At 39.4% G+C, this 14,822-nt stretch overlaps 1 protein-coding gene across 1 annotated transcript in view; it reads left to right on the top strand.

Annotated features, from left to right (window-relative positions):
• Positions 1-12,593, top strand: part of LOC115797235 (L-amino-acid oxidase-like) — a 28,279-nt gene extending 15,686 nt beyond the window's left edge. Inside the window, exons 3-9 of the mRNA XM_030753755.1 lie at positions 7,979-8,027; positions 8,327-8,547; positions 9,251-9,363; positions 9,488-9,692; positions 10,445-10,513; positions 10,596-10,732; positions 11,153-12,593. Of these exons, the coding sequence (XP_030609615.1) occupies positions 8,003-8,027; positions 8,327-8,547; positions 9,251-9,363; positions 9,488-9,692; positions 10,445-10,513; positions 10,596-10,732; positions 11,153-11,966 (1,584 nt within the window). The 5' untranslated portion in view covers positions 7,979-8,002 and the 3' untranslated portion in view covers positions 11,967-12,593. The remainder of the gene's footprint in view (positions 1-7,978; positions 8,028-8,326; positions 8,548-9,250; positions 9,364-9,487; positions 9,693-10,444; positions 10,514-10,595; positions 10,733-11,152) is intronic.
• Positions 12,594-14,822: the final 2,229 nt, after the last annotated feature.

Genomic DNA, 14,822 nt, shown 5'->3' with positions numbered 1-14,822 from the left:
GGTGCAGGATTTACATGGTAAGGAGCTTTCATATCTGGACATCTATTATATACAGTTTTAGACATTTGAACATTTTGTATCTTGCAAATAAAAACATTTGTGATAATGATTTATTTATTACCAAAGGTATTTTGCATTTTATGATCATGATATTTTTATTATATGACAAAATGAAACATTTTAACATCGGAGTCCATGAGGATTGATTCATTTTGGGAGCTTCAAGTGGTGGTGAAGAGGGAGCTGAGCATACAAGCGAAGCTGTTGATTTAACGGTCAATCTACGTCCCTACCCTCACCTATGGTCATGAGCTTTGGGTCGTGACCGAAAGAATGAGATTGTGAATACAAGCATCAGAAATGAGCTTCCTCCAAAAGGTGGCTGGCCTCTTTCTTAGAGATAGGGTGAGGAGTACGGCCATTTGTAAGGGGCTCAAAGTAGAGCCGCTGCTCCTCCACATTGAAAGAAGCCAGTTGTGGTGGCTCGGGCATCTGACTAGGATGCCTCCTGGGCACCTCTTGGGTGAGGTTTTCAAGGAGGCCCTGGGCCAGACCCAGGATACCCTGGAGAGATTATATCATCCCCTTAGAATTATAAGGTTCGATGTGAATTCTGACTAGTTTTGAGATATTAAATAATAGATCCTTGTAGTACCAAGTTAAAGCTTGATTTTGCAGATAGAACATTTTTGTTTTGTGAATAAAATGGCCAAACTTGGATATAACTGAAAAAAAATCTCTTACATATTGTTGATTAGCGGTTAACGAGTAAGAATTGACAATAAGTCAATTTCGTCAAAAATGTCAGATAGAACCTTATAATTCTAATGGGACGATATCTCTCGGCTGGCCTGTAAACACCTTGGGGTCCCCCCCAGATGGGCTGGTGGAGGTGGCTGGGGTCCGGGCTTCTCTGCTTAGGCTTCAGGTCCCGCAACCCAGCCCTGGATAAGTGGAAGAAAATGAATGGATGGATGGACATTGAAACTCCACAGTGTCCCACACATGAATTCAATCATCTCTGTAGTCCATCATGTAGAGACTCCAAAACAGGCTTTGTCAAAAATTGACATATTTACCATATTTATCATATTTACCTTGTCTAATGGACTGTGTACCTTTGTTCCACTCTCAGTTTTCACCTTTAATGTAACTGAGAAGTACCTGCAAAGTGACTGAAGTTTTGCTTGTGCTCTATTGACAGACTCCGTGGTGTTTTTGTGGACAAACATGACCTGTAACTCGCTCTGTACTTAAAGTATTCTCTCCAAAATCAAGAAAAAAATTCTTAAATACAATTGATGCAGCATTGCAAGCTGGAGTTATAACAGACTTGAAGCTACCTTTAAACAGGCTCTGCCAATGAATTTTTCCAGCAGCGTTCAAGAAAAAAAGAAAAAAATAAGTTAGCCGTAAATGTCACAATTATTTGCTGTTTAAGGGTCAGAATCTGCATAGTTAGCCTGAGATAGCATTTGTCTATTGATTTTTCCCCAATTACGTGCTTCAATAATGCTGCAATAAATAATGTTGTTATTAAGTTTCTGGAAGTAATAGGACCAGAGTGCGGGCTGTTCTGAAAACCTGAAGTCACATATTTTCACATGTCCACAAACTGTCATACAAGACTCATTGTTGCAAATTTGATGACAAATTGTGTTGTTACACTAAACTTGTATTTCAGTTACACAGTGTTTGCACAAGCAGCCATCTAAATCAAAAACAAGTGAAACTGGTTTGTGTGCTATGATGTTTTTGGCAACTTCTCAAACTCTTACATTAATTATTACACCCTCGTTTTCTTGGAAAAGGCTGTTTGCACAAGTTTACAGATAAAGAGATCATTTCTCTCAGTGGAATGCAAGCCACAGAGATCAGTTACTTTAAAACTTAACCACGTTTCTCAGATTTAACCAGCTGGTCAATAAATACAGAGCTGGTATTTACTGTGAGCAGAGGTAATGTGATGCGTTATTCACAGTAAGCGACAGTATAAATGGTAGTAAACAGTTTAAACTGAGTGCAGTGTGCTATACTGGATTTGAAATGTTTGTATTCAGTAGTGTAACAGCTCTGTGGTAAAAGCTGCTTTTCAGTCTTGAGGTCCAGGTGTACAGTGTCCTGTAGTGCCTCCAAGAAGGCAGGGGGTAAAGAGGCAGTGTCCAGGATGTGTGCTCTAATGATTATAGCTATGACCAGCGTGGTGCAGTGGATCCTATATATGTCCTCCAGTCCGGGGAGCTTGGTGCCAGAGATCCTCTCAGCAGTCTCGATAATGCGCTGGAGAGCTTTTCTGTTGTCTGCAGTGCAGCCAGAGTACCATACTGAGATACAGTATGTGAGGACGGACTCGATGGCTGACATGTAGAAGTTCACCAGCAGCTGTTGTGAGAGTCACACTATTGTCAAGCACCTCAGGAAGTGAAGCCTCTGAAGACCTTTCTTGAACGTCGATGTGGTGTTGATGGTCCTGGTCATGTCATGGCTGATGTTGACCCCGAGGTACTTCCTCCTCGACCTCCACTCTCTCGCCACTGATGGCAATTGGGCATTGGATGAGGGGCCTCAGTCTCCTGAAGTCCAGAATCAGCTCCTTCATCTTTGCTGCACTGAGGATCAAGTTGTTATCTCGGCTCCAGTTCTCCAGAGTGGAGGGCCAGTGACACAGCATCCTTGGTTTACCTGTTTGTCCTGTAAGCAAATTAGTTCAGGTCCAAGTAGGGGGGGTGCTGTTCTTCAAGTGTCCCAGAATGAGTTGCTCGAGGCACTTCATCACTACCGGTGTCAGGGCTAATAGCTAATAGTCATTGAGGGACCTGATAGCTGATTGTTTTGGCACAGGGATGATTGTCAATGACTTGAGGCATGTAGGTATGGATGCCTGCTCCAGGGAGATGCTAAACAGGCCTGTGAGCACTGCTGTGAGCTCCCATATGCAGTTCTTCAGAACCTGTCCTGGTACTCTGTCAGATCCATTACCCTTTTGGGGTTGATGTGCTGCAGGTTCTATCTCAGCTCATTAAAACTAATCAAAAGAGGGGCTGGAGTGGAGCAGAAGACTGGAACAACACTTTAGCTGCCATTTCATGTAGGGGTAGCAAATCACCCAAATGCAAGGTCTCCTAGCACTGCTTTAAATCCACAGACTAGCGTGCAACAAGCACAAATTATGTTTAAACAGAAGGAATTATATATTTGAATTTCACAACCTCAGACAAAAACATCATAAAATCGCCATCTAAATCAAAGAATTGTAACTTGACACTTATCCAAGTTATAGTTTTTTTTTACACTTTCCATGGAAAATGAGTGACACGCCTTTCAGGCTATATGTGACTTAATAGATGCCGGGAAAGAGATGATTTCTCAAGGCAAGCCAAGCCACTAAAGCAGTTTACCTGCATATTCCTCAAATACATCAATATTAGCAGGTCAGCTAAGTGATTGAATAACTTGCAACATTCACTATATTTTAATGCTTATCTGGTAAAATACATGTTATAGAGCACTCTTTTTCATTTTCAGACTGCATTATTATTTAATGATTGATATAAGTCCACGTGATCTGACAGGATATGCCCGTTTTTTGGAGGGGTGCAATTTGGGGGAGTGCTCAACATCATTCGCATAACGTTTCTGACTCAATCTCAATTCTGACGGGCCTCACATAGTAAGAACTACTGCTCGAATTGAAGGACTGTAGCAAAGATCTACAAAAACTAGAATAAACTGAAACGTGAATGCATGCAGTGATTTAAGTGATGAATAATTTGCTGTAACTGAAATTCTTTTAAAAGCCAGTTGTAATTTTAAACAGTTTTATCGGGTGAAGTAACATTATTGTATGTAATTAAACTGCTACTTAATAAACCTTACCGGCTACAAATGTATATAATATTTTGATATCTGTATATAGTGTTTTGACGTGTGTGTATATGTAAATGTGGGTATTGACACTGATATATATATATTTATGTATATAGTGCTTATGTATATGTGTATAGATTTTTGCTATTTTATTTTATTCTATACTATTTTAGTTTAGTTATTTGTTCTTACTCATCCTTTTCATTTTTTCTCTGTATTGAGCTGCTGTAATGCACAAATTTCCCCGTCGTGGGATCATTAAAGGTTTATCTTATCTTATCTTATCTTATCTTAAGCCATCACTTGACCCAGCTGTCTTAGCTAATTATAGGCCAATCTCCAACCTTCCTTTTCTCTCAAAGATTCTTGAAAGAGTAGTTGTAAAACAGCTAACTGATCATCTGCAGAGGAACGGTTTATTTGAAGAGTTTCAGTCAGGTTTCAGAATTCATCACAGTACAGAAACTGCATTAGTGAAGGTTACAAATGATCTTCTTACAGCCTCTGACAGTGGACTCATCTCTGTTCTTGTCCTGTTGGACCTCAGTGCAGCTTTTGATACTGTTGACCATAACATTTTATTACAGAGATTAGAGCTTGCTATAGGTATTAAAGGTACTGCACTGCAGTGGTTTGAATCATAATTATCTCATAGATTCCAATTTGTTCATGTAAATGGGGAGTCTTCTTCACACACTAAGGTTAATTATGGAGTTCCACAGGGTTCTGTGCTAGGACCAATTTTATTTACATTATACATGCTTCCCTTAGGCAGTATTATTAGAAAGCATTGCATCAATTTTCATTGTTATGCAGATGATACTCAGCTTTATCTATCCATGAAGCCAGATGAAACACATCATTTTGTTAAACTGCAGGAATGTCTTAAAGACATTAAGGCCTGGATGACCTTTACCTGAATTTCCTGCTTCTAAATTCAGATAAAACTGAAGTTCTTGTACTTGGCCCCACAAATCTTAGAAACATGGTGTTGAACCAGATACTTACTCTGGATGGCATTACCTTGACCTCCAGTAACACTGTGAGAAATCTTGGAGTAATTTTTCCAATCTTATGGCATGCTATTCTATACTATTCAATGCACATATTAAACAAATATGTAGGACTGGTATTTTTGCATTTGCGCAATATTTCTAAAATTAGAAGCATTCTTTCTCAGACTGATGCTGAAAAGCTATTTCATGCATTTACTACTTCTAGGGTGGACTATTGTAATTCGTCATTATCAGGCTGTCCTAAAAGCTCCCTGAAAAGCCTTCAGCTGATCCAAAATTCTGCAGCTAGAGTGCTGACAGGGACTAGAAAGAGAGAGCAGATTTCTCCCTTATTGGCTTCTCTTCATTGGCTCCCTGTTAAATCTAGAATAGAATTTAAAATCCTTCTCCTCACATACAAGGTCTTGAATAATCAGACACCATCTTATCTCAAAGACCTCATAGTCCCATATTACCCCAATAGAGCACTTCACTCTCAGACTGCTGGCTTACTTGTGGTTCCTAGGATATTTAAATGCAGTGGTGCAGAAAGTGGGTATGCACTATATTCAATGCATAGGGGTGCCGCATGTGGGGGGGGGTGGGGGCACCAAAGCAATGTGGGGAAATTATTTCTGTAGTTGGCATTTTCTGTATTTAGCAGCTGTGCATGTAATATGATCAATAACAGAGGTACGATGCTTGATTAGGTGCCACAGTGCTGCCCCCCCCCCCCCCCCCCCCCACACACACACACGCTTTCAATGGTGCTTCCAAGAACGCACTCGATTGCGACTGTTTTCTTTTGAATCATGCTTTCATCTGACGACAAGTGCCGGAGAGGCATAAAAGAAAGATCTAAGGGGCACAAAACAGAAGGCGGAAAAGGATAAAAATGCTATTGGGATAAAAAAAAAAAAGCTTTTCAAAGTGGTTTAAAGACAGTCGGTAAGTTAGGTCAGTGTGTGAAGAGGAGGCTTGATGAAAATGAAAACGGATGATGGAAAATAAAAACCCTGTAATAGAAGTCTTTTATTTTATAAGTCCATGAATAAGTGAGACCTGCAAACAGAAAACATAGAAAACTTTGAGAGGGTGTGTGAGTGTGTGTGTGTGTGTGTGTGTGTGGGGGTTGGGGGGGCTAAAAATCTGTCCACATACACCTCAGAAAGTACAGTGGTGTGAAAAAGTGTTTGCCCCCTGCCTCATTTCCTGTTTTTTTGCATGTTTGTCACACTTAAGTGGTTCGGAACATCAAACCAATTTAAACAATAGTCAAGGACAACACAAGTAAACACAAAATGCAAGTTGTAAATGAAGGTGTTTATTAGTAAAGGTGAAAAAAAATCCAAACCATCATGGCCCTGTGTGAAAAAGTGATTGCCCCCTAAACCTAATAACTGGTTGGGCCACCCTTAGCAGCAACAACTGCAACCAAGCGTCTGCGATAACTTGCAATGAGGCTTTTACAGCGTTCTGGAGGAATTTTGGCCCACTCATCTTTGCAGAATTGTCCCAATTCAGTTACATTAGAGGGTTTTCGAGCATGAACGGCCTTTTTAAGGTCATACCACAACATCTCAATAGGATTCAGGTCAGGACTTTGGCTAGGCCACTCCAAAGTCTTCATTTTGTTTTTCTTCAGCCATTCAGTGGTGGACTTGCTGGTGTGTTTAGGATCATTGTCCTGCTGCAGAACCCAAGTACGTTTAAGCTTGAGTACACGAACAGATGGTCTGACACTCTCCCTCAGGATCTCTTGGTAGACAGCAGAATTCATAGTTCCATTTATCACAGCAAGTCTTCCAGGTCCTGACGCAGCAAAACAGCCCCAGACCATCACACTACCACCACCGTATTTTAGTGTTGGTATAATGTTCTTTTTCTGAAATGCAGTGTTCCTTTTACGCCAGATGTAATGGGACACACACCTTCCAAAGTGTTCCACTTTTGTCTCATCGGTCCACAGAATGTTGTCCCAAAAGTCTTGGGGATCATCAAGATGCGTTTTGGAAAAATTGAGACGAGCTTTAATGTTCTTTTTGCTCAGCAGTGGTTTTCTTCTTGGAACTCTGCCATGCAGGCCATTTTTGCTCAGGCTTTTTCTGATGGTGGAGGCATGAACGCTGACCTTAACTGAGGCAAGTGAGGCCTGCAGTTCTTTGGACGTTGTTGTGGGGTCTTTTGTGACCTCTTGGATGAGTCGTCGCTGCGCCCTTGGGGTAATTTTGGGCGGCCGGCCACTCCTGGGAAGGTTCACCACTGTTCCATGTCTTCGCCATTTGTGGATAATGGCTCTCACTGTGGTTCGCTGGATTCCCAAAGCTTTGGAAATGGCTTTATAACCCTTTCCAGACTGATAGATCTCAATTACTTTCTTTCTCAATTGCTCCTGAATTTCTTTGGATCTCGGCATGATGTGTAGCTTTCAAGGATCTTCTGGTGGACCTTACTGTGTCAGGCAGCTCCTATTTAAGTGATGTCTTGATTGGGAACAGGTGTGGCAATAATCAGGCCTAGGTGTGGCTAGGGAAATTGAACTCAGGTGTGAAAAACCACAGTTATAGTATGTTTTAACAAGGGGGGCAATCACTTTTTCACACAGGGCCATGATGGTTTGGATTTTTTTTCACCTTTACTAATAAACACCTTCATTTACAACTTGCATTTTGTGTTTACTTGTGTTGTCCTTGACTATTGTTTAAATTGGTTTGATGTTCCGAAACACTTAAGTGTGACAAACATGCAAAAAAACAGGAAATGAGGCAGGGGGCAAACACTTTTTCACACCACTGTATATACCTGTGCAAAGCATACTAATAGTAAAACTACAGAGATCATAAAACTGCATATATACAGTAAGTAAATACAGAAAAAGGAACAAGTTCATGACAATTTCACTGAGTATAACAGAAAATATTCATAGTCAATTATTTTTATGTATAAAATCTTTCCCATCAGTCCCAAATAATAATGACTGAATGCTATTCCAGTGCTTTTGTTTCTTAAACTAAATTGACTACTGTGATGCATTAAACAATACAACTGAACAACAGCTGTAGTTTATAAATATTTCCTATAAATTAAAGTACACATTCCTCTTCATATCACCACAGAAGAAAATAAGACAAACATCAAAAATGAGTCTACATGTGGTGAAATTATGTGAGTATTTCAAGTTTTGTTTTGTTGTACTAAAGTAGTGTGAGCATCCTGATGGAGACATTTTAACGAACAACCTAAAATCAAGCAAAACATGCTAATACTCATAAATTAACTTGTATAGTTTTTAGTTTAATCTTTTTGTTGTAGATTGATTATATCTTTTTTAATGAGAAGTAATTTTTATTGCTCAAATTCAAATATTTTGGTTAGCTTTAGGCATTAAATAGGCTCATTTAAGTTTTGATCAAATCTTTATTACATGCTGATATTCACTGTGTTTTCTTATTTCTTGTCTTTAGTCTCTGTGAGTGTGTTGTTGCTCACAGTGTATCAAATCCACACTGTGACCAGCTGGACGTCTAGCCTGGCTGATTGTCTGAATGACACTGACTACGATCAGCTGCTGCAGACAGCAATGAACGGTCTTCCACATATAAACACATCTCATCATGTTGTCATTGTTGGGGCTGGCATGGCTGGATTGACAGCTGCTCAGCTACTTCACAAAGCAGGACATACGGTGTGTGTAATACACCTTTTTTGTTAGGAAGAATTTTAGATTTTGAAAGAAAAAAAAGAAAGTTTGTTTTTCTTCAAACCTTTGGCTATGTTAATGATTAGAATTAATACCAGTCATATTAGTAATCCTAACATGACTAATCTTGGTAAAAAAAAACGTTTGTCACGGTCGGCGATGAAACGGGTGAGGAAGGGCAAAAACGCAGGACTCCGGAGGCAGGCACTGAAACATTAACGACGCGACAACAGGAAGAGAAAACGCAGGACTTAAATACACAGAAGGGCTGATGAGGGAAGAGGAAACAGGTGGGAACACAGGTGACACTGATAACTAAGACGAGACCAGAGGGAAGCAAAACTGAATACAACAGACAGGGGCTGGATGGATATCAAAATAAAACAGGAAGTATGACAAGGGAACAGAGACGCAAACCTGACACACAATACAGAGAGACACAAGGAACTAGAAATAACTGAAGGCAACTATAACAGATAACTAAACAACCTGAGAAAACGGAAACCATACCAAGAAAACATAAAACACTGGGCCACCGACCCAGGACAAGACAGTGTTGGAGGTTTTTGTTCATTTCTATTGCAACTCTTTCTTAATCAAACAGATTAGCATGTTGGTTAACAAAATTAATAACATTTAACTGATATTAATAAAAAGTTTAAATTGTATTTTGTAATATTTAAACAAGGTCACCATATTAGAAGCTAGTGGACGGGTTGGTGGGCGTGTGGAGACCTACAGGAATGAGGAAGAGGGCTGGTATGCTGATCTTGGGGCCATGAGGATCCCAAACTCTCATCAGTGAGTAAAAGTAGTTATTTTAAAACTAATCATTTCAGTACAACAGTGGTGATAGTCTACTGCTGCTTCTGATTATGATTTTTCAAATCTCCGGGGACACTCACAACCTGATTCTGTTCAACAGCATCCTCCTCTGGTTTGCTAAAGACCTGAGCGTTGAGCTGAATGAGTTCATCATGGACGATGACAACACGTTCTACCTGGTGAATGGAATAGAGCCACAGAAGACATACAAAGTGAAGGAAAACCCTAACATCCTGAAGTACAATCTGTCAGCAAATGAGATGCATAAATCAGCTGACACTCTTCTACAGCAGGCTTTAGAGAAGGTACGTGGAGGGGTAAGGAGGTTCTACCAGCAGACATTAAATGTTTAAAAGCAAATGTTTTGCCATAATTAGATTGATTTTGTTTAGCAGGTACTTCCAACAGACCCATTTTTGACAGTTGTACCTTGCACAGAGAGCCATCTTTTCATCATTTAAAAACAAAGAATGTGGTTTGTTTTCTATACAATTTGTAATTTATTTGAACTGACATTTATTTATTTGTTTACTGAAAAACTGCAGGTTTGTTTTAATTGCTTTTTTCTTTTTGACAGCAAAGACTTTTTTATGCCTCCCAAGCAGGTCAAATAATTGCAGTCTCTGTTTGGATTTTGATGAGTGCACTTTGTTAACTGCTCATTGTAGTTATTAATATGCAGAAGCTGTTCTTAAAGGTTAACATGTGGCTTAGATGAGGTTCCACCTCTCTTGTAAAAACAAATAAATCGTGCTTACAGCATCCAAATATAACAAAGCTTTCATCAGGAAAAACAGTAACGTGAAAATAAATATATGAGGCAATTCAAAGATACTGTCCTAATTTATGAAAACTGTCCTTTTTAGCAAGTGGTTAAAACAAACTCCAACCTTTACTATAGATGAGTTGATGGTAATCTGCTGTCTAATGTGAGGTTAACACAGCTCTGAGCAGTCTAAGATTAATATGAGCTCATTCAGGCATTACATCTGCTTGCCATGTAGGAGTCTGGATGTGCACACATGACATTGTCTCCTTTGATATATATTTTCTTTAGGTGAAAGTTGAAGTCATAAACAATGGTTGTGAAGCTGCACTGGGTAAATTTGACCATTATTCAGTGAAGGTAAAGTTCATGATAGTTAAAGTTTGATCCTTTGTTCTGAATCACTTTGATTTCATAACCAGAATCTTTGTTTGCCTAACAGGAGTACCTGAAAGAAGAAGCTGATCTGAGTCCTGAAGCCATCAGGATGATTGGAGACCTCCTTAACGAAGAGAGTCTTATGTACACCGCAATGACTGAAATGATCTATGACCAAACTTACATTAATGACAATGTCACGTAAGGCTTCTATACTAAACTAAATATAACTTATTTCACAGGAGAGATCAAAGTTATAAGTGACATAAATCACATCAAATTCTTAATGTGTTTAAGGATCAAAGTTGTGGATTATTTTTATTATCCCCCCTTTACAGTCCATTTACAGTTCTTTGATGTCTTTAGAGGAGCTTTAGATATTAATATTTGAAGTGGAGGACATAGCAACTCATTACTTTAACCTAATTGCATGCTTTTTTGATGTGATGTGTTGGAATTTCTGTCTGAAACAAGGAAAACTTAAATTTATGTCCAGGAAAAAAACAGATTAGAGACAACAATTTATTCTTAAATGAACAAAAACCTTACAAACCTTTACTAGAAACTGTTCACTACCAAAATCATGAAATAAATATATTTCTCTTTATTTTCATCTTAAAGGTACAGTGAAGTGACCGGTGGGTCAGACCTTCTCCCCAAAGCTTTTCTTAAGGACCTTGATGTTCCTATTCTTCTTAATTCCACAGTCAAGCATATCAACCACTCAGATGAAGGAGTCACTGTATCCTACCATAGTGGTCAACAGTCTTCTTTTACTGAACTTCCAGCTGACGCCGTCCTGGTAACAACAACAGCCAAAGCAGCTCTTTTCATAGATTTTGATCCCCCTCTCTCCATCCCAAAGATGGAGGCCCTGAGGTCTGTCCATTATGACAGCTCCACTAAAATCCTGCTCACCTTCAAGAACAAGTTCTGGGAGGATGACAGCATCCGAGGAGGAAAGAGCATCACAGATGGGCCCTCTCGTTTCATCTACTATCCCAGCCACAGTTTCCGAAATAAGACGATCGGTGTCCTCCTGGCGTCCTACACCTGGTCTGATGACTCACTACTCTTTCTAGGTGCAAGTGACCAAGACCTTAAAGAGCTGGTTTTGAGAGATTTGGCAAAGATTCATGGTGAGAAGGTCAGGGCTCTCTGCACAGGGGTGTTGGTGAAGAAGTGGAGCATGGATCCTTACAGCTTGGGTGCCTTCGCTCTGTTCACACCTTATCAACACTTAGAGTATGCTACAGAGCTCTTTAAAAATGAAGGCAGGGTGCACTTTGCTGGTGAGCACACAGCCTTTCCTCACGCTTGGATGGAGACATCAATGAAGTCTGCAATCAGGGCGGCTACCAACATTAACCAGGCTGCAAAGAAAGAGTCAGAAATGCAATCCGAGACGAGCTCTATTGCTCTGATTCTGGATTGAGCTGTAGACTCTAGAACCAGGGGCTCGGTCGACTCTTACAAAGATATGCATGCTTAACTGGTGATGGTAAATTGGCTTTATCCTGTCTCTTTCCTGCAGTGTCAGCTGGAATAATGTTGGAAAATACTTTATTGTTATAATCACTATGTAACTCTGATACATTAGTGTGCAACCAATTAAGGTAAAAATAGTTGTTGTAATGCTTTTTCTGCTTAACTCCTGTTTTAAACTTAGTCATGTGCTGTGTCCGGATGTTTTCCTGTAAGAAGTGTAACTCTCTCTTGTGTGCTGACCTCGATTAAAGGAACACACAAAAATATAATCAGGGCTGAAAAGATAATCATTTGGAGCATGTGTGTTTCATTATTGTTATTCAGCCTGCTTTTTGCACCTGTATATACAGCTGATTAGTGTATGACAGTAAATCACAGCAAAAGAATACACTTACAGTCTTGAATATTGTGGTTGAAGGTCACAAGTGAAGTCAGTGTTATCACATTCCAGAATTGTGAGAAGCTGCAGAAGCACTTCTGTGTTTTTTATGCTGCTTGACATTTCCTATAAAAATGCATTGTGTCTCACTAAATGTTAAAAGCTGCCTTTCAAGTAATAAACCCCTAAACGTTCCTTGTTCTGAGTGCTCTGTGTTTCTTGGACTTTGATAATTTTCCTAACTAGTAATCATTGCTTCTAATTTGATTAAAACTTCAATGTAATTAATGAACAACCAGTTTGCTTATATTACATTTGCTTTCCACATTTCTTTACTTTTTTATCTGGCCCAGATAAGGTGTGCAACAGGCCTGTGATCAGCAGTACTGGTGCGTTCATGCAGAAATTCTCAGATGACGTGGCCATTGTCGTGTATGTCAGGAGTGAACAGAAGGACGAGTACAGGAGACTGCTGGATGACTTTGTGGATTTGTGCAAACTGAACCAACTGCTGCTGAACACGTCCAAGACTACGGAGACTTAAATAGGTCTGGACCACCCCCACAGCCAGTCTCTATTGGGGGGATTGATGTGGAGATGGTGAGGACCTACAAGTACCTTGGTCTGCAGCTGGATTATTCTTTAATTCATCGCTTTGCCTGTTGAAAAAGAAAATGGGAAATGAAATCTGGGAATCTAAATAATCCACAGAAATTCTGGGAAGTCATTAAGTGCCTTTTGGTGAACAAAAGCTCACAGGTTCTACCTTCCTATGTTTTTAAGGATTCTCTTCCTGTCTGTGATAGGTTGGCAGCATTGAATTGTTTTAACAAGCACCTTATTTCTTCTGGCTTGTTATTTGACTCATAAACTCTCTTAATATGCCTGCCATTTTAACACTTAGACTTCGTCATTCAAGTTTCTAATAGAATGCAGTTAGTTCACATATTATCTCAGTAAAAGGACACAGTGCATTAAATATGATGGCCTGTGCTTTAATTTGTTGCTTTTTAAAAAAGGGTTCCCCAGAGATCTGTATTAGGGCCTCTTTTAGTCATTGCTGTGGGTCTAAACCAGGGGTGCCCAAACTTGTGGCCCGCGGGCCGCTTCCGGCCGCGCCCGCTTCTCGTCTGTGAATTGATGTCAAGAAAAACATAAAATTTGGCACTTTAAGTTACTTTTTTGACATTTCACTTAACCCTCTTATTGGAGGGGAAGGCGAAATGTCAAAAAAATAACTGAAAGGGCCAAATTGTATGTCTGATTTAATGGTTTAGAAGGTGGCATTGTGGAGAAGTGGTTAGGAGAACACTTTGGGTTCAAATCTGTTTGTAACAAAAAAATGTAGTTTTATCATATAAACCTAACCAAACATTAACGGAAAAGTTGATGTTCATAATCGACTGAAGAAAAGCAAACTGAAAGATTGATTGGATGTCCTCTTACTGTCCCATCAACCACCAGCTGTGCGTTCTAATGCAAAGTGTTATAGATTTTAGTTCTTCCATGTGTCCACAAAATTGTGTAGGCCCAAATAGCTCTGTTTAGTCTAATTCAATTGTATTTATATAGAATAGAATAGAATAGAATTGAATAGAATAGAATGTCTTTATTGTCATTATACAGAATGTACAGTGAGACTGGAGCACCAAATCACAACAAATAACAAACAGTTGTATCAAAGCACTTTTAATTGTAAGGGAAAGGGAAGGAAAACTCCCTTTTTACAAGAAGAAACCTCCAGCAGAAAGAGGCTCAGGGAGGGGCAGTCATCTGCCAACTGGTTAGGTTAAGAGGAGGGAGACAGCACAACAAAATAATAGTGGAAAATATCTTTTAAATCAGTGTTTTTTGGATGATGAATTCAGAATGCCTGAAAATGGCATTTAAACTTCGCTCCAAAAGTATTGGAAGAGTGAGGCCAATCCCTTTATTTTTGTTGTAGGCTGAAAACATATGGGTTGAGGTGATTATTTGTTGTTTCAGTGCAAAATAAGTAAGACTGAACTGAACTAAATTGAAATCATTCACTGGTTTCAGTCTTTGGGATCAAACATGGAAAATAAAGTAATGATTTTACATCCCTGTAAGTCTGTTTCATCTTTGTTTCTAGTTGTACCTTCAGGGTTTCAGGTGTTGGATGCAACTTAACCCAGTAAAGCTGTTCACACATTTCAGCTGAATGTTTTTGCATTTTCTGAGGTTATTAACAGTCCAACCAAACTGTCACAGAGGATGTGATGACTTCATGTTACTTACTGAACTGAAGGAACTTAAAACAGCAGCAAAGAGTGAGCAGGAAACCAGCTGGACTCTGCTGATGCAGGTGAGATTGCTTCCTAACAAAATTATGTAAATGATTCTTTAAACCTATGAGAGCAAAGTTGGATATTTGAAGAGAATCTGGATAATACATTGTGGACA

Source organism: Archocentrus centrarchus, chromosome 18, assembly GCF_007364275.1.
Source record: "Archocentrus centrarchus isolate MPI-CPG fArcCen1 chromosome 18, fArcCen1, whole genome shotgun sequence".
NCBI classification, from domain to species: Eukaryota; Metazoa; Chordata; class Actinopteri; order Cichliformes; family Cichlidae; genus Archocentrus; species Archocentrus centrarchus.
The sequence above is the reverse complement of the archived record's forward strand: the minus strand, read 5'-3'. Positions and strand labels throughout refer to the sequence as shown.